Source organism: Sturnira hondurensis, unplaced genomic scaffold (genome assembly GCF_014824575.4).
Source record: "Sturnira hondurensis isolate 20B ecotype Veracruz unplaced genomic scaffold, ASM1482457v3 Scaffold0020237, whole genome shotgun sequence".
NCBI classification, from domain to species: Eukaryota; Metazoa; Chordata; class Mammalia; order Chiroptera; family Phyllostomidae; genus Sturnira; species Sturnira hondurensis.
The window spans coordinates 1,794,926-1,816,919 of NW_028092868.1; the positions used below are offsets into that span (position 1 = coordinate 1,794,926).

The following is a 21,994-nucleotide window of genomic DNA, read 5'->3' on the forward strand; positions in this document are numbered from 1 at the left end:
AAAATCGTGTTCTAGTTTGACAGCAAGACATTTTGAAATTCAATATATTGAAAAAATATACATATCACCTGGCCTCCCTTTTTAAAAATAAACCAACAACTATTGTCAAGTACCTACTCATAACCAGGCTTACTCAACACCATCCTTGTCCTTGGGTAGGCAGCTGGGAACGTGTGTATTAATCAGTGAGCAGCCCTGGACAGAGTATAGCTGAATGCTCCATCCGTTTACTATCACACGTGCCCTGAGAGCTCTTAGGAAGGACAATAAATAATAAGAGAAGACCACTCCCCCACCCTCCCCTGGCAGGGCTTTCAGCTGGACCAGTCATATGTGGGCGCCCCCTAGGTGCCAGCTGGAGGTCTAAGCCCTAAGCCCCGAGGTCAGAAGCTTGAAGAATCATATACAAGCGAAGTGGGCTATCAAAATGGGAAAAGCCACGTCAGCCTGTGGTTCTCAACTCGGACTGCTCATTAGAATCATACCTACGGAGTCTTGGAAAAAATACTGAGCCTGGGGCTCCCAGCTCAAGACACGATTTAACGGCTCTGAGGTGAGGTGTGGGCATAGCTATTTAAAAAATGTTTCCCAGGTGATTCTAATGGGCTGGCAGGGTTGAGAACCACTTGATTAAACAATATGTACTGTGATACCATTATCCTCACAACCAAAAACCAATGGTATCAACTTCTCATTCTTTGTATTTGCAAATGTTAAGAACGATTAGGTTATCACCCTAATCGTTAACACCCAACGCAGCCAATTTCTAAGTTGATGTGGTGACATTTATATTAACTAAGATCTAAAATTACTGTTAGATGTAAACTAGATAGCATTTGTTTGTGCTGTGAGTAATACAGCTGCAGGATTCAATGATTAAGGCTCAGTTCACTTAAATTGTGCCATTTTACAGTAAAAGTAAAGTGCTGTTTTGGAACTGAATTTGGCTAGACTCTGCTCTCTGCTTTCTTTAGGTGTCACTAGAGAAATCTCTATTTATTACTGAGAAGGTGGAAGAAATTTCAAGGGGCATATAAGACCATAAATATATGACCTATCTTCTCAGAATATATACTCATTCCGCTGCCTGGTCATGAATACACGAGTGAGTACAAGCTTCAACAACCTTTACTGAATTCACATAGGATGTTTGGTTTGCTATTTCCAACTGGTAGTGTGGCCAACAAATACCTGAGCTGGAAGAAAACCACTGACAGCGAGAACGTACCCATCTCACATACAAAGTCTGGGAACAAAAAGGCAACACAAGAAACCCAACAATTAATTGAGAATAAATAAATTTTTATTTAATGAATAAAGAAACAGTCCATCACATCCTCCAAACTGCTTTTTAAAACATCCAGGTTGAATTAAATACTGTTGTTTTTTTAAATTCTTATTTGTCTTCTTCTAATTGCAAAGTTTCCAAACAAAACACAACCCTCAACAAATGTTTACGAGAGCACGACTGGAACACAGCAATGGGTGTCATGGAGACGACGTGGTCTACCAGAATACAGTACCATATATCTTCTGAACAAAGACACAGTTTATGCTTACAAACATTTTGGCTTAAGTGATCAGTTCTACGGACTAACATGCACGATGCAGAGTAACAGGAATAAAAGCCAAGATCCATTTATTGTCTTCTAGTAATAGTGGCAAAATATACAGTTTATATAATTCACGCATTTCAAAGTGGCTACTATAATGATTTTTCCATTAGGATTTCTATAACTAAAAAAAGTACCTTAGAAAATAAGTTGACTTAAGCTTCCTAAGACGGAAGCATACCATGTTTGTGAGTTTTCTGGGACTCTGTGTGTTTTCCAGTGGAAAAAACTCATGCAGGAATAGAAAGGAAAAGTGTAAGTAAGAGGTGTCACTTGATTCTAATGAAATTAGGTTAAGTATGGATGCTCCACGAGTCCTTACTTAAAGTGTGTGTGTGTGTGCGTGTGCACATATGGATATTCTCCTATGGCACAAGTACGACCTTTGTCAGTCCTCATGGCTGAAATGAACATTGGGGTTAAATTCAGACTTGATGTAGCTGTGAATGGAAAAACAGAGACCAAAAGGCTCATTTTTGAGGGTCCACAGCTACCTGTTATCCTCAACTTGGTTCATTTCAGTGTAAGGCCACTGACACGCTAGCATGCAGGGCTTCCTCACTGCGGCCTGGAGCTGCACAACGGACTTGTCGTGAACTGCTGGAGTCGGGAGTACAGGAGCTCCTGTGCTGTTTCTCTGTGCACTGCTGGGTCGTTTTGTTTTTTTCACCAGCTTCAATCATAGACATAAGAATCAGAGTTCTCTTTGGCTATTCTCCCTATGCCAAAATAAATTTTCCTGGACTCTGCCCACAGAAAGCAGGTAGGATGTTTCTTCAGTTCATTTATTTTTCCCATACATTTTTTTTAACTGCATGCCATCTTGGAGGAAGATTTCACCATTATGTATTACCCTTCTAAGAAAAACCAAAATAGTGAGGCAGAAAAGAAATATGAACTTTTTAAATGAATTAAATGAATTTACTTGCTTTGGAAAAAAGTATTTTTAACATTTGCCTTGGAGTAAAAAAAAAAACTGCTGCCACTTTTTTTAGGATCTCTATAATAAACTCTTTATAAATATTTATTTATCCTATCCTCCTTCCTGGGAAAGGCTTGAGTATTTTGCTTATTTTATAGATAAAGAAACAGGAAACCCAGAATTACAGAAACATTAAAAAATGTATCTGAAAATTCATCAGAATTATTAAAATTCTTCTCATTTCTAGGAGTTCTTAGGTAAATTCCTAGAAATAAGGAGCTCTCCTAATGTTATTAAATATTTTACAGATTCTTATCTTGACATAAAGGTAAGGAAGAGAGAAGGGTTTGTCAAGAAGCTTAATGCTAAAGATTGAAAAAAGTGAAAATTAATCAGAAAAGAAGATAAGGTATCTCTGAAATCACAGTACTGAAAATAAAATTTAATTTACCAATGTGTTAAAAATATAGTTGCATTCAAATTATGTCATTTGAATTACAAGGTTTTTAACTCTCCTTAAAACATGGGTGAACTCGTTTACACTGTGCACATATACACACTTCATAATCTTTTGGTTGTCACCACTACAGTCAAAACTGGTATATAGTTCACTGGATTCTTCAGTCATTAATTGTGGGAAAATTACAAGAATCCGCCTCTAGTTTGCAGATAGCTCACTGATTCTGGGTGGAACTATCAGATTCTGTGGAATTTTAGTACATTGAGCAATTCCCTCTTATCGTACTATATGAAAATAATTTATGTGTCTTGTGGGTATTAAAATACCTCATAGTGTGATGAACTATACTTGTATCTCCATTAATTTCCAGTCTAAAATGGTCTAAAAGTCTTACTTTTTAAAGTGCTTTTGTTTTTAGTTAGGGAGCAGAATGAATTTTAATCTTAGATTGTTAAAGAACACTCTGTGAGAAGTCTGGTGAATCTTCTAGACATTTTAGAAAGACCAAAACCCAGTCATCTTTCTGTAGCTCTGGAGATATTTAACCAGGTCATAATTCATATAGTAATTTATACAATTATAAAGATCATTTTTAAACATCACTTTTAAAATCACAAATATCTTTGTACATTAAAAAATCAGTTCTTTTATCATCAAAAAGTAATTATTAAACCTGAAAATTAGAACTTGTTTTTTGCTTTTTAAAGAAAAATGCTCATTTATTTCAATTCAACCTTAAAATATTTCCAAATAATGTTGAAATATTTAAATTTTCATTATTAGCAAAACATTTTCTGTTCACTAAGATATTAGAATCTTTTGGGAAATCATTGTTTATCTGTCTCTACAGTACAATTGTTTTCTCTATGCTTACTCTTAGCATTTATGGCACAATTTTCAGAGGATTGAAAAGTGTGTTTTCTCTATTTCATGCAATTTCAAGACTATTGCTTTTTGGAGTTTGAAGTGACCATTATTTACATGTTAATAAAAGGCATCCTGTTTATGGTTCTATAGCACCAAGTGTGCAAACTAATATATAATTAGACAGAAATGAGAGGCAAATGTTTTTAACAAATATGCATGTTTTTGCACTGCACAGATTTTAAAAAACATACTATTTGCAACTTTTTTAGCATATTGACGGCCACTGCATTGTCAAAGTTTAGAAGATGCTTGGCATTCTTCGGGCGAAGCTTTAGTAATTAACTTTCTGAAATATTGATCCACTTAAAACAAGAAAAGGCAATTAGTGGTGAAAAGAACTCTAGCAAATTCTATTGCAATCTAAGTAACTATAAATCTCACTGGCAAGGCACATTGATTTTCAACTTGACCCTCAGCAGAAATACTTTGGGACCAGGTTACCCAAGGACCCTGTAGGGGACCTTGAATAGAGGTCATTATGAGTAAATTTGTCTTTAAGTTTACAGCTGACTTATAGCCCATATACAGACAGACTCAGGCCAGGATCTCAGCTTGGAAGGTGCTTTGGGAATACGTGGGGAGGAGGAGTCCTGAAAAAGGCTGTGACAAACAAGGACAATTTGGGTGTCTGACCCGGTCAGTTTTCTAGACCTCTCACAGCCTGAATTTTTTTAACTTTGTCTAATTCTATCAGCTAGAAGTTGATGGGAGTAAGAAAGCACCCTTTTTAAAATGCAGCACCTCTGGCAAGTTAAAGACATTCAGAATCTGTTCAATTGGACTACTTTCTTCAGAATATCAAGCCAAGATGCATGGAACTGGAGCTAGGTCATTTTGGATCGTGAAGCACGCTAACATGCTCACAGGGACGGGCTGAGACGGAATGGGTTACGGCAGGGGGATTTCAGGACATGGAGTTCGGGGCACCCGAGGAGAAAAACCACAGATTGAGGATAGATACAGAAAGGACCATAGATGTTCTTTAACTTTGACACATCATAGGCACAAAAAGGAGGAGGAAGACGTCTCCTTTCACTGGCTGTTTTGCCTGGATTCCCAATCATCGCCCAATCAGGTGCACCAAATACTGTAACTCAGTGACGAATTACATGGGCTTTACTGGATTCACTTGGGAAACCAGCACTGGGTGATACGTGTGCAAGAAAATATATTTTGAGTTTTAAACAATCGATTTACAAGTGAATATTTAGAAGGCAACCCCTTTATCATTTGAGGATTATCCAAATCAACCTGTTCCTACAAAAGTCAGTTTTTTACCCCTCTAGGAGTACTCTCCACGGTATGTGTCATTCAGGGCTCTAGCTCTATCTCCGCTAGTCTCCTGACCATTCAACTTCTCACTGGATGCCCACGAAAGTTAAGTGACGAGTAAAAATAGAAAAATGCTTTAAACCAGCCCCTATTACTTGGCAATTATGATTAAAATCTGACTTTGGTGGAAGACACTATGTTTCTAACAGGCAGTGAGGTTTTGATGGCTCACTTTTCTTTCTGCACTTTCCCTCTGATCCCCATTTCTGTGACTGGCTACGTTATAAAAAGCCCTTCACTTCTTTGGAGAGAGGGTGCTTATGGGATCAGCACGGCTTTTTGAAACAAAGGGCCAGATGAATTGCACCAACTTTCCCTCTTTCCCTGGTCCGTTTTTACATGTGTTTGAGGTTCCCCTGGGGGCTTCAAGAATGCTACTTGTCTAATGAACATTATGGAAAATAGTAGGGACTACTGAGGCCAAAGTGTGTGTTTATTTCTACTTTCCAGGCATGCACTGCACTGCATGGGTGACAAGGGGAGCACATTCTTCACCGAGGCCAACACTACAGCTCTACACCATCTGCATCCTTTGGACCTTTCTGGGTAAGTTCTGGAACAACTCTTACGAACCTTTGTTCTCATTGAAATCACCTGGGAAGCTTTAAAAAACACTGATGCCAAGACCACAGTTCCGAAACTTAGGACTTTCTGATTCGGGGTTGTGACTTGAGCATCAGGACTTTTAAAAGCTCTCCAGGAGATTCGCTTTATGCAGAAACAAATATTGACTTACATGGATTTTAAAGTTCAATTTAGGTCAGTAAATATTTATTGAGTGCCTGATTTTATCAGGTACATGGCAAACTTTTGACACAGTCCATGCCGACAGGTAACTAAAATCTAGTGTAGGCAGGTGTGCAGAGGCTGTGTGTTGCATAAAATACTATACAAAGTTCTCTTCTCCCAGACTCAAGGCACTGGCTATAAGGCTTCAAAGAAAGTAGAATTGTATTTGGTTGAGGTCTGGGGGGTCAGAAAGTAATGCACAGTGGCCTTTGAGATGGACTTTCAGAATAGGTAAGATTTCTATAGGTGTTGACTAGGGAGAGAGACTTCCAGATAGAGACAAGAGGGAGGTGTGCAGCTGGAAGGCAGGGGCTGGTGTTAATGTGTCTGCTACCATATTGGGTATGTTTTCTGAGTAATGGGTGAAAAGCTGTGGGATCATAATGGAGCAACAGGGCAGAACAGCTGGCACCTGAGTTAGCTCCAGGGAGCCACTGAGGGTTTGAGATGGGGGAAGGGTATGATTGGAGAAGTATTTTGGGCAGAATGAGTGATGCTGAGATTTGGGCTGGATTTGAGTGGGAAGAAACAATAGGATGAGAGGCAGAAAAACCACTTAAAAGTATTTTACTATGTTGAGGTCAGAAATACTGAGGGAAATTACTAAAACGATGAAAGTCTGACTGGAGAACTGTAGGGGGATGAGAAGGAAGGGCTGAATGTAAATAAACAGTGTTAGAGGAAGCAGAATTTATCAACTGATTGGATAAAGGAAGTAAAAATGACTTGGATGATTTGTATTTAGATGACTAAGTGTCATTAACAGAAATTATTAAATTAGGTTGAAGAATCATTTACAAAAAGGAAGATGATGAATCTGCTGGATACATTGAGTTCAGACATACCCAGCAGAACTAAAATTTCTTATATAAGTATTCCTCGTTGTAACTGAATTCTCTTAGGATTCTCAAAGCAGGACCCTGATTTGTTCAACCCAGTGGTTCTCAGCAAAGGGGGATTCTGCATCTCCGAGGACAGACGGCAACGTCTGGAGATGGTCTGGGTGGCCACAACCCCAGCAGGGGCTGCAATGCTGCTGGCATTTAGTGGTTAGGGGCCGGGGATGTTGCTAAACATCCTAGAGTACACAGGATAGCCCGCCCCCCAACAAAGAATGATCTAGCCCCCAAAGTCAATGACGCTGAGGCTGGGAAATCCTGCTTTAACACAAGCCAATAGCTCAAATTTCAAATTGGAGGTGGGTGGTGGGAGTGGGGGTTGGGGTGGCGGGTGGAGGGGAAGGCTTTTATATTTTAGGTCAGACAGCACCATCTAATGGCTAAATAGAATATTTATCCCAGGTCTCTTGAACACTGAAAGCCAACAGATAATAAAATATTCAGAAAGCTAAGACATATAGCGATGAAGAATACCCTTCCATGGGAAAACTGTTGGGTTTACAAAAGTAAATGTGATGGGGAGGTCAGGTGTATAACTGTGAAGAAGTGATCTTGGAGTTAGAAACTTCTCTTTGGTTAATAGATTTCATAATAGAAGCTAGTGTGGAAATAGAACATTTTACAGGATGCATTCTATATTAAAGGCCTTATATTTGTATTGAAGTTGCCTATGTTTTTAGTATTGTCCCTGCATACATGAAAAAAGGAAGCAAAGTCTAATCATTCTGCTAAATAATTGAAGCCTTGATTTTAGAGACATGAAAAATATAGGGTGAAGAGAACTAGAAACTTCTATTTGAAAAGAATAGCCCTTTTTATTGTCCTAAGAAGCAGCACTCTCCCTGGCTTGTATCTTTTCTCCTCTCCTAGACTGTCAGCTCCCCGTGGGCAGGGACTGTGTCTTCTTTGTATCTTTGTGTCACCCAGTCTCAAGCACAGCATCTTACATATACAAAAGTGATTTCTGAGTGAATGAATTGATCTTTATACTGACAATCCTTGCTTTCAAGTAAAGAAGAAGAACATTTCAAGCCTCTCTAAGCAATTACTATTCGTTCACTTGAGTCAGATGCCTCCTGGGAACGCCTGGCTCGAAGGGCACTAGAGGCTGGGGCACGGGGGCTGGTGACAGATGCTTCCAGGTCACACCACTGGTGAGCCCGGGAGCGAACTATGCTGTGAGGAGTATTCCTGGGACAAGTTTTTGACGAGTGTGTGAATTGTACATTTCTCGATCTAATGTAAGGTTCACTCATCCAACAAGTATTTATTGAATGTTCACTCTGTGCTAAGGACCCTTCTCAGGCCCTGGGGATATTGCAGTGAACTTAAGTCTAAAAACTCCTTAAGTTGGAAGGCAGGTTTTGAGTTGGTGGGTTAGAATAAAGAGGCAAATTCCCTTTTCCTCCTCCTGTTCAGTTAGCATAATATTTTATGCAGAGAAAATGCAACTTGATGAGTGATCTCAGAGCAGTTCACAACCATTAAAGACCCCTCCTCCCACAACCGCTGCTCTGTGAGGGCAAGTGAACAACACCCTCCCATCACCTCTCCCCTTGTTGCATCTCTTCTTTCTCACTGTCTCACACTCCAGGCCTTTGGGCGAGGGGAGGAGCAGGATCAGGGTCCTTATGGGCAGAGGATGACGATTCTTGCATATTTTGTAAGTGGCAATTGAAGATAGTAGTGTAAAAAGTGTCTCCTGAGAAGATTTCTTTCTGGTTGGTTTATTAACAAACTCTTAGTTCTAGAGTCTAGGGATATATAAATTCAGAAAGAAGAACCACTCACCATTGTATCCAAAAGAATATGGTGCAGACAGGTGCGGGGAGCCCTGTTTTGGCTATAGAATACTGCACTGTGCAATACTGAGTGTTTCAGTGATTCTGTATCTCTGGCCCATTTTATTGCCTTATTATGTGGCTCAGTACACTCAGGATAAGCAAATCAAAAATGCTTCTCCACATATGTGAGTTGTATGGCGCGATCTCCTAATGCTAAGTAGAAGCTGTCTTAAGCCACCAAAACTACAGCCATGAATGTAATCATTGAAGGGTGCCGGAGACCGTCCCATCTTTTTCCTTTGCATTGTTTGGTGTTAGGAACACCTACGGTCACTACTGTCTAACTCTTCTCAGCCCAAGCACATGGCCCCTAATTGCTCCTAGTAGGGCCTAAACACCCCTAACACAACATGGGGCAGAGAGCATGCTAGCTTTTCCCCAAAGCAGTGGATGGCAGCGGCATGACATCTTTGGTTCATCTGTTATTGTCTTCTCACATTTTTTTGTTGGAATCTTTAAAAGGCACAGACCTATCTCTTTTCCCCAGCTGAGACTACAAGAGTCCCAGCTGTCTTATACAAAGCACTTCTTGCCATAGGTCCAGCGGCGTGGGCACTTACTCAACCCAGTTGCTTGGAAACCACTGGTTCTGGCTTGTCCACCTTCCCCCTCTACAGTCTGCACCCTTGCACAGCAGGCACCTGGACTTCCTTAAAGTTCATCACTCTCTACTACACTCCGAGAAGAGCATGAATACACAATCGTGCTTTCCATTGAGGAGAAGGCAGAGAAAATGTCAAGTCCTTTACTGGTGAGAGATCCATAACGACTGCCACTGGGCCGGACGGACATGGGCGGCGGGATCTGATGGTGCCACTGAGCTGGAAAATGGACCAAAGAACGTGTTGTCATGAAAGGAGTACAGTCTAGCGGGTACACGGCAGACATGCATTCTGTTTCCACTCCAGCACTTTCTGTGGGATCTTGGTAACGCTTTTAAATATAACTGGGTCTGAAATGTCTCATTTGTAAAAGACAGCAATAAAATCTCTCCTTCTTGGCCAGAAATAGGGAAACTGGGCTGGTGGTCTCCTAAATCCCTAATTCCAAAACCTGTGATTCTAATCCAGGAAGATCTGGGACTATCAGAAAGAAGAGTGGGTGAGTAGGGTTATTTATCACAATTATTCCTCCTCTCCAACCTAGTGTGGGCCTGCGAGGGGCAGTGCAGAAAGAGCCGTGTAGGCTCTTTGGAAGGTGCACACAAGGAACCTGTAGAAATGGAAGCCAAAAGATGGGTCTGGACCTCTGAGAAGCACCCACCCACACTCTCATCACCCTAATCAGCCATTATCTGCCCAGCACCCTAATCAGGTTCCAATGAGTTACAGCAAGAAGGCCGAAGAGTAATTACGTGCCACCTATCATGGTGCAGGGCAAAAGAGAATGTGTTAGAGGTTCTGTGTTCACCAAGCACCGTCTAAAGGAGTCCCTGTTTTTTTAGCAATCATTAAGCTTGAACTATGGCCTGAATGAAATACCCATCCAAAATGCCCAGCCCCCATGGTGGTCTCTGACTCAGAAATCACCAAGGAGAAACTGCCCGGCAGAAATTACAAGAGGCCGTGATGTGGAGAAGGCGGAGCATCAGGTGGGGAATGCGAGGCTCTGGGTTCTAGAATGGCGTCCACCCTTTTAGCATTTCCATTTATAAATTGGTCCTTTGTTGATTTTCTTGTTTTGGATCAGTTGTGCAGGTTTAAATACTTTTGAGTGAAGTGATAAAATCAAACTTCAGAAACTACAAAACTGAGGACAAAATTAGTGATTCCACTAAAGAGCAAGCACTTGGGAGGCGGCCGCCTGGTCTGGCCTCTCCCCCGTCCAACTCCTCTAAGCATCTCCCTGCTCTCCCCGACCTCCTCCTACCCAGGCGACTGTAATTGCTACTATTAAACGCCATCTTTTTGATGAGAGGGGAGCCTACTCAGACAGGCAGGAAACAGTGGTAAGGGACAGAGCAGATTGATTTTAGCTCAAGACCATCATCCCCCCCTCCACCCCAACTTTCCAACTAAGGACATAGGGCCTCCTGTTGGTGCTGTGGAAACAGGACAGGAACCAAGAAGAACTGAGCCAGGACAAAGCAAACTGGGAACTTGGCCACTGGAGGGCAGGATTGGGTCAAGAGTCATCAGTTTCAGGGTTTATTGGTACTGAGCTGGAGACCTATTTCCTTCTGACACAGTGAGGCCTGTGACATGGTTGAAGGAATTAGCCTAGATTAAGAAACATATCATAATATTAGACCTAGGAAAATTAGACCCGGGGGGCAGGCCAAGCCCCCTCCTGTATGGCATTTAAAAAGGGGGATACCTGGTGTGTACCTATGAATAGCGGGACCTCAGGTTCTAGATAGTTACTCTTGTTATTCTGGTTAATCATGGTAAACCAGTAATAAACAAGAAACCTTAAAAGTGACCAATTATGGCCCTGAATGGTGTGGCTCAGTGGATTGAGCACCGGCCTACAAACCAAACGGTCACTGGTTCGATTCCCAGTCAGGGCTCATGCCTGGGTTATGGGCCAGGTCCCCAGTAGGGGGTGCACGAGAAGCAACCACACACTGATGCTTCTCTCCCTCTCTTTCTCCCCCCTTCCCCTCTGTCTAAAAATAAATAAATAAAATCTTAAAAATATATATATTTAAAAGTGAATTATTATGTTTTTTAAAGGAGAAAAGAAAGAATCACTCATTTGGGTTAAGGAATATGTCTCCAAAAATACTAGTTCATGTCAAAATTATAGAGGACAGGAATAGAGTATACAAACATATTAGTAAAAATTAATTCATTAAATACTTTAAAAAATTAGAAATATGGCCCAAAGGAATGATAGAAAACCTAGGGTTTGCATCCTGGATGTAGTCACTTAACTTGAGTCTCAGTTTCTTCAACATTTAAATAAGAGTAACAACAATTACAAAAATTTCATGGGTTTGAGAGATCTAAGGGTGTCATTTTTTTTTGTAAATTATAAGTTACTATACAAATGTCATTTGATATTATTTTAGGATAGCTCTTGATTATTAGGTTGTGGAATCGGGACAAAAATATTTGTGAAGTGAATTAATAAATTAATGGTATCAGGAGAAGTCTGCTGGTGTGGCTGGAGGGAGTTCCAGTGGGTAGCCCTTGGCACCAGGGAGAAGGCATGAAGATGCTGGGTGATCAGAAGTACAAGCACATGTAAACTCTGAAGTCACTGTAATCCCTAGTATTAGAGGACCTCAGTTGGAAGAAGATTAAGCTCATAAGTAAAATGTAAAAGTGTACAAAGCCCTGAGTTACTTTTACAGATGAAATAACTTTAAAAGTCCACCTCTAAAGCACTTAAATATAATCCATCCAATTCACTTATGGAAACATACTACACCTATCCTTTTTAAAAAAGATTCTCTAAGTTACCCTTCACACACAGATATTGAACTGGTGCCGTTATCCCTACCATATATATCCAGCCGAGCGGTGCACGACACAATGCCGACTTCGTTCTTGGCTGATAACGTGTACCACCCGGCGTCTGATTTCTTGGCTGGCTGAATGAGGAGGCAGACATACCCCGTTGTGTCCTGGTGCATACTGGAGAAAAGAAAGAGTATATCCGTATGGTATTTGGGGACAGAAACATCCTTGTCAAGGTCAGGGGACAAATCCAGCCATGCCCTTCTTCCCCTCCCTTCTCTGTCCTTAGATGGAGGAAAGGGGGGCTCAGCTTGAAGCAAACATTCAAGGTGAACTTGAAGATGAAAAGTCACAAAAGAGCAGCAGTAAACCTCCTGAGGCTGTAATGAAGGCTGAGGCCTTTTCTTGCCCTGGCCATTGTTCCAACTCTTCACAGTCCCCACCAGCTTGTCACAACCAAAGTCCAGAAAAATCTCTTTTCCAAGCCAGGTTGGACATTTCAATAGGAACTTTATTAGGAACCCATGGGAAAGATGCATTGTTAGCATAGAGGGAATGTTTCTTTTTTCTTTTTCTTTCTTTTTTTTTAGAGGGAGCATTTCTTAATGCAACCAACTGGGCACGTGTAGCATTTAGGTCAGTGCAGTCCGGGAGCACATTAGCATGCTCTTCTTGCTGTCTCCTCTGCACCAGCAGTTCTCCACCTCAGCTGAAGATTGCAAGCCCAGATAATTGCGCCAGAATTCCAGCCTGGGTTTAATATGTTACCTTCATTTAGACTGAAGTGTTAACTTGAGACTATTCTCAGTTCCTGCTTAAGTTTTACCAGAGAAAACGCCTGACCTATATATACACATAGATTTCTCAGATGCCCAAATTTTGTAAAACCTGACAGCTACAACATTCTTTGGACAAATGCTAGTGACTGTGAAGGAATAATTCTCAGTAGGAAGTTTTGTACACCAGCTGCCTTTGTGCGCCTGCCCCCTTGTGGCATGAAACCTAAATGGCAAAGAAGTAAAAGAGGTTAGGGGATATTAAGCAAGACATCCACGCTAAGAAACTGGATCCTTAAAGTTACTTTAAAATCAACCGTGTAGAGATGGGCAGAGGAGTATAACCTCTTTAATGTTTTATTTTGATTTATTTTATTTAAGCTTATTACTGTCAAAGGTTTTCTGAGTACTAATATGACTAAAGATACATGATACAAACTATGCATGGTCTTCATAAATTCCTTGTTCATTTGTTTGTTTTAAAATTTTATAGGAATTTATTTGAGTCAAACTGATGACCTAGGCTGAGGAACAAGATCTCAAATGTTCCTCCTTGTACATTTTTAAACTTAAAAATTAAGGTTTTAAAATGGTGAGACATTCATACAAGAGACTACCCTTCAGCAACATCAAGGAAGAAATTCTTGATCTGTACAATAACATGGACAAAGCTCAAATAAATGTGTTACTGTCAGTGAAAGACACCAGATTCAAAAAGCCATGGGCTCATTTGGATGAAGCGCTGCATTTGGAAGTGCCTTAGAACGTGGGTGGAGACTGTACCTGATCCTCTCTCTGGTAAAGGGGATGGTCTCATTGTCCTTCTTCCAGTAGAACACGGGAGGTGGCATGCCTATCACCCGGCACTCCAGCCTCACGGGGTGGCCTTCGGGAACCCCGCAGTTCTGCAGTTTCTCCAGGATCACAGGGGCTTTCTTCACCTCTTTGGCTAAACAAGAGAAGGACCATTCTTGTTGGAATAGTAGGTGCCTTTGGGTTCATTCCTCAGACTCACTCCAGTTCTGGCGTTTAGCGGAGAGGGCACCCACCCCCTTACCTCCTTCAGAACACTCCTCACTCCTCTAGGTGGAGCGTGCCGCCTTCATAAAGGCTCCAGAAATGATTAACAAAGAAACGAGGGAACGGTCTCTGCACACCCTATAAGAGACACCACTCAAGGATCTGGGTCGCACACAGGCGACACAAATGGTAGGTGTGAAATTTAAGGAGTTTCTTTCATTGCTCAGTAGTATACTTTGAGAAACAATATATTTTATGTACTGAACATATTCCTTTTCTTTTTTATAGAAACTTTTCAGAAGATATATTAAGTTTCCTGAGGATTTTATTTTGAAGAAGTTTATAGCTACAAAAAAGTTAAAAGAAGTGTACTATTAAAGAAAAACACACAAATTATGTTCCCTAAGTAGGCTCTTTTCTTTTCTTCTCTCTTTCTCTCTTTTGCCAAACCAATTAAGGCAAAGATATCTCAAATTTCGAGGTTCCAGAGTCAATATTTGAGCAAAATAGTGGGAAAAAAGGAAAAGCTGATGATTAATATATCGTTGCAGAATAAGCTTGTTCTACTCTGTTGGTAAGAAGAAATCAGGAGTGAGTAAAAGTGAAAGCTATATGGGGGTAACAGCCACTGGCCTGGAGAGAGGGCCAGCATGCTGAAGCCGCTCCCACTTCCCTGAGGGGCCACACCTGGGAGAAAGCCAGCACTGGAATTTGTATATTCTGAGATTTAATTGTGGCTGGACTATTGCTCCGAAGGGCTGGTATCACTTAGGTGATGAGGACTTGTTGTCTTTATTTGTAGGTATTAATTTTGTTCAAATCATATTATAAGGTAAAAATTCCTTGTTTAGTTATGGACTCAACATTTGTTGGGCATTCTCCGTGTTCCAGGCAGAGTCAGACATGGGAGACACACAGAAGAACAAGGCAGACTCTCTGACTTCAGATGCTCACAGTCTCTTCAAGGGGGCAAAGGAGGAAACGGTTACACAGTGAGCTCTCTGAGTCTCTCCTTTCCTAAGTGCTATGGAAACAGAGAAGGATGTGCCTCATGAGTTGGCTGTGCCTTGGTGGTGACATTTGAATTAAGCTTTAGGAAATGAGTAGGACATTGCTAGGCAGAGAAGGGCATTCCAGGTAGAGGGACCACTGATGCAAAGGCATGGAAGCTTGAAGAGTGGGTGAGGAAGAGCCTTGTGCTTTCCAAGATGATGAACTACAGGGCAAAGGGCTTGAAATTCGCAGTGCTCACTTAGTTGACTAATTAGTTGATCAATGAACTGGAACGTGGGTGGAGACTGTACCTGATCCTCTCTCTGGTAAAGGGGGGATGGTCTCCCACTTATTGCATGACTCCCACTTATTGCATGCATAATATGCACAAAGTACCCTATTACGTTCTTAGCGAACCGATGTTTCTTTGGAACTGAGGTTAGAGTTGGTGGGGCAAAGGTCTGAGTCATTCTGTCACAGGCTCCGTGTATTTGGGCAATAACTTTGGAGGGAGTTACACGTTTAAGGGTCCCAGCAGCGAACCTTACCTACTACAGTGAGTTCCAGACTGAAGGAATTCTGTCCAGTTTTGTTGGTAGCAACGCATGTGTAGGTCCCCGCATCACACTGAGTGAGCGGGTCAATGAGCAGAGAGTGGACTCCAGTTTCTCTGACCAGCATCTTGTGGGAGGCATCTGGGAGCACGGGTTGGCCATTGAGCAGCCATGTCAGCTCCGGGGGCGGTAAGCCACTCACCTAATTAAAACAACAACAACAAAACAGGACAGCTGAGGCAAATGACAGATGGATGGCAGGCAGATTTATCTGGTGGCTGAATTTTTCATCCTTATCTGGCACCCGAGAGTGGGACAAAACATGGGGTAGTGAAGGCACATCAGGACAAGAGGGATTGGGTGAGTGGCTACATGAATTTAAACTGTATGGTATTTACATCCAGATTCAGGTCATAATTACATTCTAGATTAGAATAAGTATGAATTAAGAAGCTAAACAAATAAAATAGGCTTGCAGCATCAATTTCAGAGACGATATGTTGCTTACATACCTAACAAGTGAGAGGTACCCAAGTAAAGGACAGACATTAAACCAGTGTTCTCAAACTTGGCTGTGTAATATAACCATGTGGGGAGCATTTGAAAATCCTAATGCCCACTATTTAACATAGTCACATTAAATCAGAAACTCTGGGGGTGGGGTCAGGCATGGGTATCTGCTAGGGCTTAAAAGTAACAGTCAATTTGGAACATTATTCAGGCCTTCATTGGGAGAGCAAGAATCACCAAGAGAAATGGGCTTTATGAATGATTGACCTCAAGCCTTTACTAATTTGCATCTGAATTGTCCACAGCACTCTGCAGCTTTGTCTGGGCAGGAGGGGTGACTTAAGTTTCTCTGCATACTGGGAGATATCCAGGCTGCTCCAGCGAACCTCGTTCTTTTTAAAAAATTTTATTTTATATATATATATATAGTTATTGATTATGCTATTACAGTTGTCTCATTTCCCCCCTTATTCCCCTCTGCCCTGCACACCCCCTCCCACCCACATTACCCCCCTTTAGTTAATGTCTGTGGGTTGTACATATACGAACTTTGGCTTCTACATTTTCTACACTATTCTTAACCTCCCCTGTCTATTTTGTACCTACCATTTATGTTACTTATTCTCTGTACCTTTTCCCCCCTCTTCCCCTCAGACTTCCCTGCTGATAACCTTCCCTGTGATCTCCATTTCTATGATTCTGTTCCTGTTCTAGTTGTTTGCTTAGTTTGTTTTTGTTTTTGATTTTTTAGGTTTGGTTGTTGATTGTTGTGAATTTGTTGTCATTTTACTGTTCATATTTTTTATCTTCTTTTTGTTAGGTAAGTCTCTTTAACTTTTCATATACTAAAGGCTTGGTGATGATGAACTCCTTGAACTTGACCTTATCTGAGAAGCACTTTATATGCCCTTCTATTCTAAATGAAACCTTTGCTGGATAGAGCAATCTTGGCTGTAGGTCTTTGGATTTCATGACTTGGAATACTTCTTTCCAGCCCCTTCTTGCCTGTAAGGTCTCTTTCGAGAAATCCGCTGACAGTCTGATGGGAACTCCTTTGTAGGTGACTGTCTCCTTATCTCTTGCTGCTTCTAGGATTCTCTCCTTCATTTTAATCTTGGCTAATGTAATGATGTGCCCTGGTGTGTTCCTCCTTGGGTCCAACTTCTTTGGGACTCTCTGAGCTTCCTGGACTTCCTGGAGCAAATCTCATTCTTGATCAAAGAATTAGAATAGCTACAAATAGGTGACGAATGATGATTAGCATGAGAAACTACTGTCTGCTTTCATAAACTGCCTTGGAACCATCTTTTCATGACTGTAATTTTTAAAAGGCTTCAAGAATGCAAAAATTACATTTTGGCTTTATAGTAACAGAGACTTTCCAGGCACAGTAAGGAAAATTTTGGAATTATATCACCTCTTTTGTTGTTTTTTACAAACCAGAGTTAACTTGACACAGTACTGATAATAGAGATACAAAGACTTAAAATTTTCATGAAATATTTTTGTCTAGTATTAAACACTTCAAAACAGCACTGCAGGGAAAATAAAGTGATCTATCTTCCTTCCCAATCCTCTTTTCCTTGGAAAAACCACACAAAACAAAAACAAAAATAAGTGCAAACAAACAAACAATTGCAAAACATGAACAGATCTGGAGCCATGGATGACGCTAGGGCCCACCTTACAGTCCAGCCGACAGAGGCGCCCCTCGTGAGCTACCATATCCCCAGGAGCCTGTAGGAAATGTGGTCGGAAAAAGCGTTCCTGTAGGGGCTCCTTGTCTTTTTCTTGCATTCGGGACCTTCCTCTATAACAACAAATGTGTTGAGGCATTAAATACAGAAACCCACTTACAAACTTACAACAGTAGGCATTCAGGCATGGCTATGGGGTCTGGGAAATGAATTTTCTTTTCTTTTTTTTTTTCATGGCTGGAAGGTGGTGAGGGAGGGAAAAAGTGTTACTGGGCCATAAACAAATAATAAATAATAAATAATGGTGTGGAGCTGATGTAAAAAACAAAGTGGTAAGTATCTCATACCCTGTAGGATTATCTTGTGAGATCTGTAATCAAATAAACAGGCTTTAGCTTCTTTCTCTCTGAAGTCATTCTGGGTTAAGTGGCTTAGCTTCTCTTGCCTTGGGTTTGACCAGTTGTTCAAAAGGTTCAAAATAAACAAATAAATCAGTGTGCACGCTGAACCTCAAATGGGAGCCAAAGGAGAAGTGCCGTTTATGACCCAGAACAAGGCAGCTGCAATCTTTGTGTCTCCAAGTAATAAAATTTAACCTGGCTATAAATTATGGCAGATCATTAAAGATTATCATGAACTTACTGGTTTGGAATGACCAACAGTAACAGCTGTTCTTGAAAAAAAATGAAGAAGGTACAGTGCAATGGTGGTGAAATACTGTATCTGAAATATGAGTCACTGTTTTTGTTTCTTTGGTAAGTCAAATTTAATTCATCCATGTCAGCAACTATGGAATGCTCTGCTAAGATTTTATGGCGCCATAAGAGTCAAGGAAAAGCCGTGCTTTTTATTCTTAGTGGTTCATAAAGTCAGAGAGAAAGTCAAGTAGTCTATTAGAAATAATTGGTATATTGGAGACAACAACACTATTCAGTGTATGTCCAAACAAGCATTAACAGTTTTTGTTTTACTAAAGAAAAATGATGATTCCAGGTCTGATTTATATGTAAACAGGCACTACTGATGGTTACAAATTTTGAAACTGTGCTGTAGGTCAGTCCTTTTAAAATTTAGTATATTTATGAGTCACCTGGGGATCTTATTAAAATATAATTCTGATTCAGTAGGTCTGGGGTGGGGTTTAGGATTCTGCATTTGCAATAAGCTCCCAAGTGGTACTGATGCTACAGGTTGATGACTACACTTTAAGTAACATTTTCTGGACCCACTGCTTCAGTGCTCATTGTAGTGGGTGGTTGCTTGGGAGTGGCTAGAAGAGGAAGATCCTTATTGTTTACCTGTGAGACTGGCCAGTAGGTGTTACTCGACTGCGCATAGGCAAACTTTGTACCATTAAGTGGCCAGAACAGCTGATTCTCCCCTAAGAAACAGAAAATGAACAAGACTAAAATGAGAATTCCACATTTCTCAATTTAATACATTTTTTGACCTGAATATTATGAACCTTTTGGCTACATAAGTTTTCTTTGGGGGGATAAATATATAACATGACTCCTTAAATCACTGTTAATAGTCCATGGGGAGGGATTTTTAAGGATATTTTGATGACTTTCATTTTCTTAAGCCGAGAAATGAACAGAGCACAAATGTGAAAAAAATGAATTCTTGTGCAGCCACATGCAGGGATCATGGCCAAGTGTTCTCACACTTGCCTCAATAGGGATTATCTTCAAAACCACTATTTCAGTAGGAGGAGTGGGCAAGAGTAGAAATTCCTATTCTAATAGTAGTTAAACGTATTTATTCAGCCATATCTTTTAGAGGAAGCTGTCAATCTCATTCAGAAAAGGAAAGCAAAAGATTATGGCTTTCTAACTTTTACAAAAAACAAAAAAGAAGGATGTTACTAGTTTGAGAGATATTCACAAGACTTTGTGAAGTAATTTGCTTATTCTCTAAATGACAAAAACAACAAATCATTTTTTTGAATAGATCAATTTATTGACCCTTTAAGAGAGTCAATGAGTTGATAAACACAAGATTTAGCCCAATGGGTCTGGGATGTGTATAAAGTAAATAGATACCACTAATGTTCTTTGAAAAAGGCTGAAGGGTTGAGTGACCCATCACTGGTTAACTGGTCTTTTAGACTGTGACACTGTGCTTTAGTGACACACAATCACAATACTTCTCACTGATTTTCCTCAGCCTCAGTAACTCCCACTTCTCAAGTTCTCATTCGCAACACCACCCGCTCCTTCCTCAGAGTGCATTGCAACGCTGAACCCTGCGTCTCCACCTGGGGGTTGGCGGCCATGATGGTGTAGTTGCCGTCATCATCACTCGTGGTGGATTCAATGTGCAGAGAACATGTCCCATCTCCTTCTCGTTTCATTTTGCAGTGCTCATTTTGCTTTGAAATCTGCTTTCCATCTTTGAACCAGTAAACCTGAAATAAAAGATGACCAAGGAGCATATACATTGTTCTGTGCATCTTCACAGGATAATAAAGTAGGGAGTAGGATGAGGCAAGGGCTGATTCCCATCTCTATAAGTGAGTCATCTCTTATAAAACACTTAGAAAAAGTTATAAAACATATTAAAAGCAGTGTATTATGCTCCTGCACTTATATAATGCTTACGTCAAAAATTCTATATAACTTAGGATCAAGATGAAGCTTTTACCATTTTTGTTGTACTTCATAATTACTTAGAAAGTTTCTCTAAGAACCAGACATATTTTCAAAGGCAAAGGAAAAAAGAAAACCAGGAGCCTATCCCGCCATTATCCTATTCCCATTATCCTTTCCCATTATAGGCTCAAGTCTTCTGCAGTTGCAGATCTCAGGTCTAGATAGGCTTACCTTGCTTGCAAGGACAGTATGGTTTATCATGTTGAGTAGAATGAGGCCAGAGTTTACTCACTAATTTTTTCATCCAGCTAAAATTTGAATATATATATTTTTCATGGTAAATTCTGCATGTATCAAAGAGAGATCTCAAAGATGGGAGGGTGGAGGGTGAGGGGGTAGGATGAAGTACTGGTTGCAGCTGCCCTCTCTACATTTTCTTGTTCCCTAATGTTACATGATAACACCATGCTAATTATTGTTTGTGAAAGAAGAGTGGAGAGATCCCCCGCTACAGCAATACTGGGTGTAAATCCTTCTCTCAGCTGACTGCCAAAAAATCTGATGACTCATAAGATTTTTCAGCAGCCAGTGATAATGATATATGACATTTTTAGCATTTACTAAGCTAATAGTAATGATACAAATATAGCTCACTTTGTACAACAACAGGCACACTGTGGACATTCAATAAGTATTAAGTAAAAAAAAAATTCATTTGGCGAGTTTGGTGGTTGAGATAATCAATAACCTAAAACACAGCATCACCACCAAGAAGTTTATTTTTAAATTTTAATAAAATTACAACTTACCCATAAGTCTGATTTATTTTTGGCTTACTTAACAATCCTATTCCTGACTGTCTCTTTTTAGCCAAATTATCTGGGCTTTGTTAATTTTCTGTTATTGTTTTTTTTCCCCTTTGTAGATACTTCACTTGAGTCTGATAAGAAAGATACTGTCTATGGTTCTGTGCTGTTGCTTTGCCAACTGGCTCATCATCTTTTCTTACCTTTGGAACAGGTATTCCAACAATTTTGCAGGTGAATGTGACTGGAGAACCTTCTGTGACCCGGAAGTGCTTGAGTCTTTTGTCAAAGATGGGAGCAATACACTTGCCTGTGGGGATCTCGTCATGTTGGATTTCGTCATCTGATTCATCAACAGGGGTACGTTCCAAGCGAAACTCTATTTCATTCATCAGTCTCTGCTCAAAGCTTGAAATTTTGTATTCCTGTCAAAATGGCAAACATCTTTCAATTTCAATTTCTATGGGCGAGGAAGAAGGTGTCATTATAATTTGAAGATGCAACTTTTTAAGGTTCAGAAGTTAGATTTATATCATGTAGCCCCAATAAACCAGGCATGTTCCATTTCCAGGTCCTCACCACGAGCACTAAAGGTGATTTCAGTGTCTCTACTATAATCCCAAACTGCCTTAGTGAATCCCGATTCCTCACCTTGAGCATGGAGCCCCTGTAGAATCCTGTAGGGAATGGAATGAAGATGGAATGTAATTTCCACAACTACTATTAATGTCCATTTCAATATGTTGAGCTGCCTATGAACTGCATTCTGATGGATGCCTGCATTACCAACTTCCTGTCTCTACTGGACATTCTTATCTGCACACTTGAAGAAAATCTATCTTGGATAAATCTTC

At 40.5% G+C, this 21,994-nt stretch overlaps 1 protein-coding gene across 1 annotated transcript; it reads right to left on the bottom strand.

Annotated features, from left to right (window-relative positions):
• Positions 1-9,416: 9,416 nt before the first annotated feature.
• LOC118975330 (myopalladin) lies at positions 9,417-21,562 on the bottom strand. The gene is made up of 8 exons (XM_037029202.1): positions 21,344-21,562; positions 20,001-20,150; positions 19,039-19,121; positions 17,727-17,853; positions 15,528-15,735; positions 13,750-13,915; positions 12,234-12,367; positions 9,417-9,607 (listed from the first exon to the last, which is right to left on the bottom strand). The coding sequence occupies exons 1-8, from the start codon at positions 21,530-21,532 to the stop codon at positions 9,438-9,440; spliced, it is 1,227 nt and encodes a 408-aa protein (XP_036885097.1). The 5' UTR covers positions 21,533-21,562; the 3' UTR covers positions 9,417-9,437.
• Between the last annotated feature and the right edge of the window lie 432 nt (positions 21,563-21,994).

Bases quoted from the DNA above. Each gene is read 5' to 3' on its own strand.
- LOC118975330 (XM_037029202.1), bottom strand. From the start codon at position 21,532: ATGAATGAAATAGAGTTTCGCTTGGAACGTACCCCTGTTGATGAATCA. The intron at 19,122-20,000 runs GTGGAGACGCAG...TCTGTTTCTTAG, and splicing joins TCATGGCCGCCAACCCCCAG to GGGAGAATCAGCTGTTCTGG. The intron at 15,736-17,726 runs GTGGGCCCTAGC...TGTTTTAATTAG, and splicing joins TCTGTCGGCTGGACTGTAAG to GTGAGTGGCTTACCGCCCCC.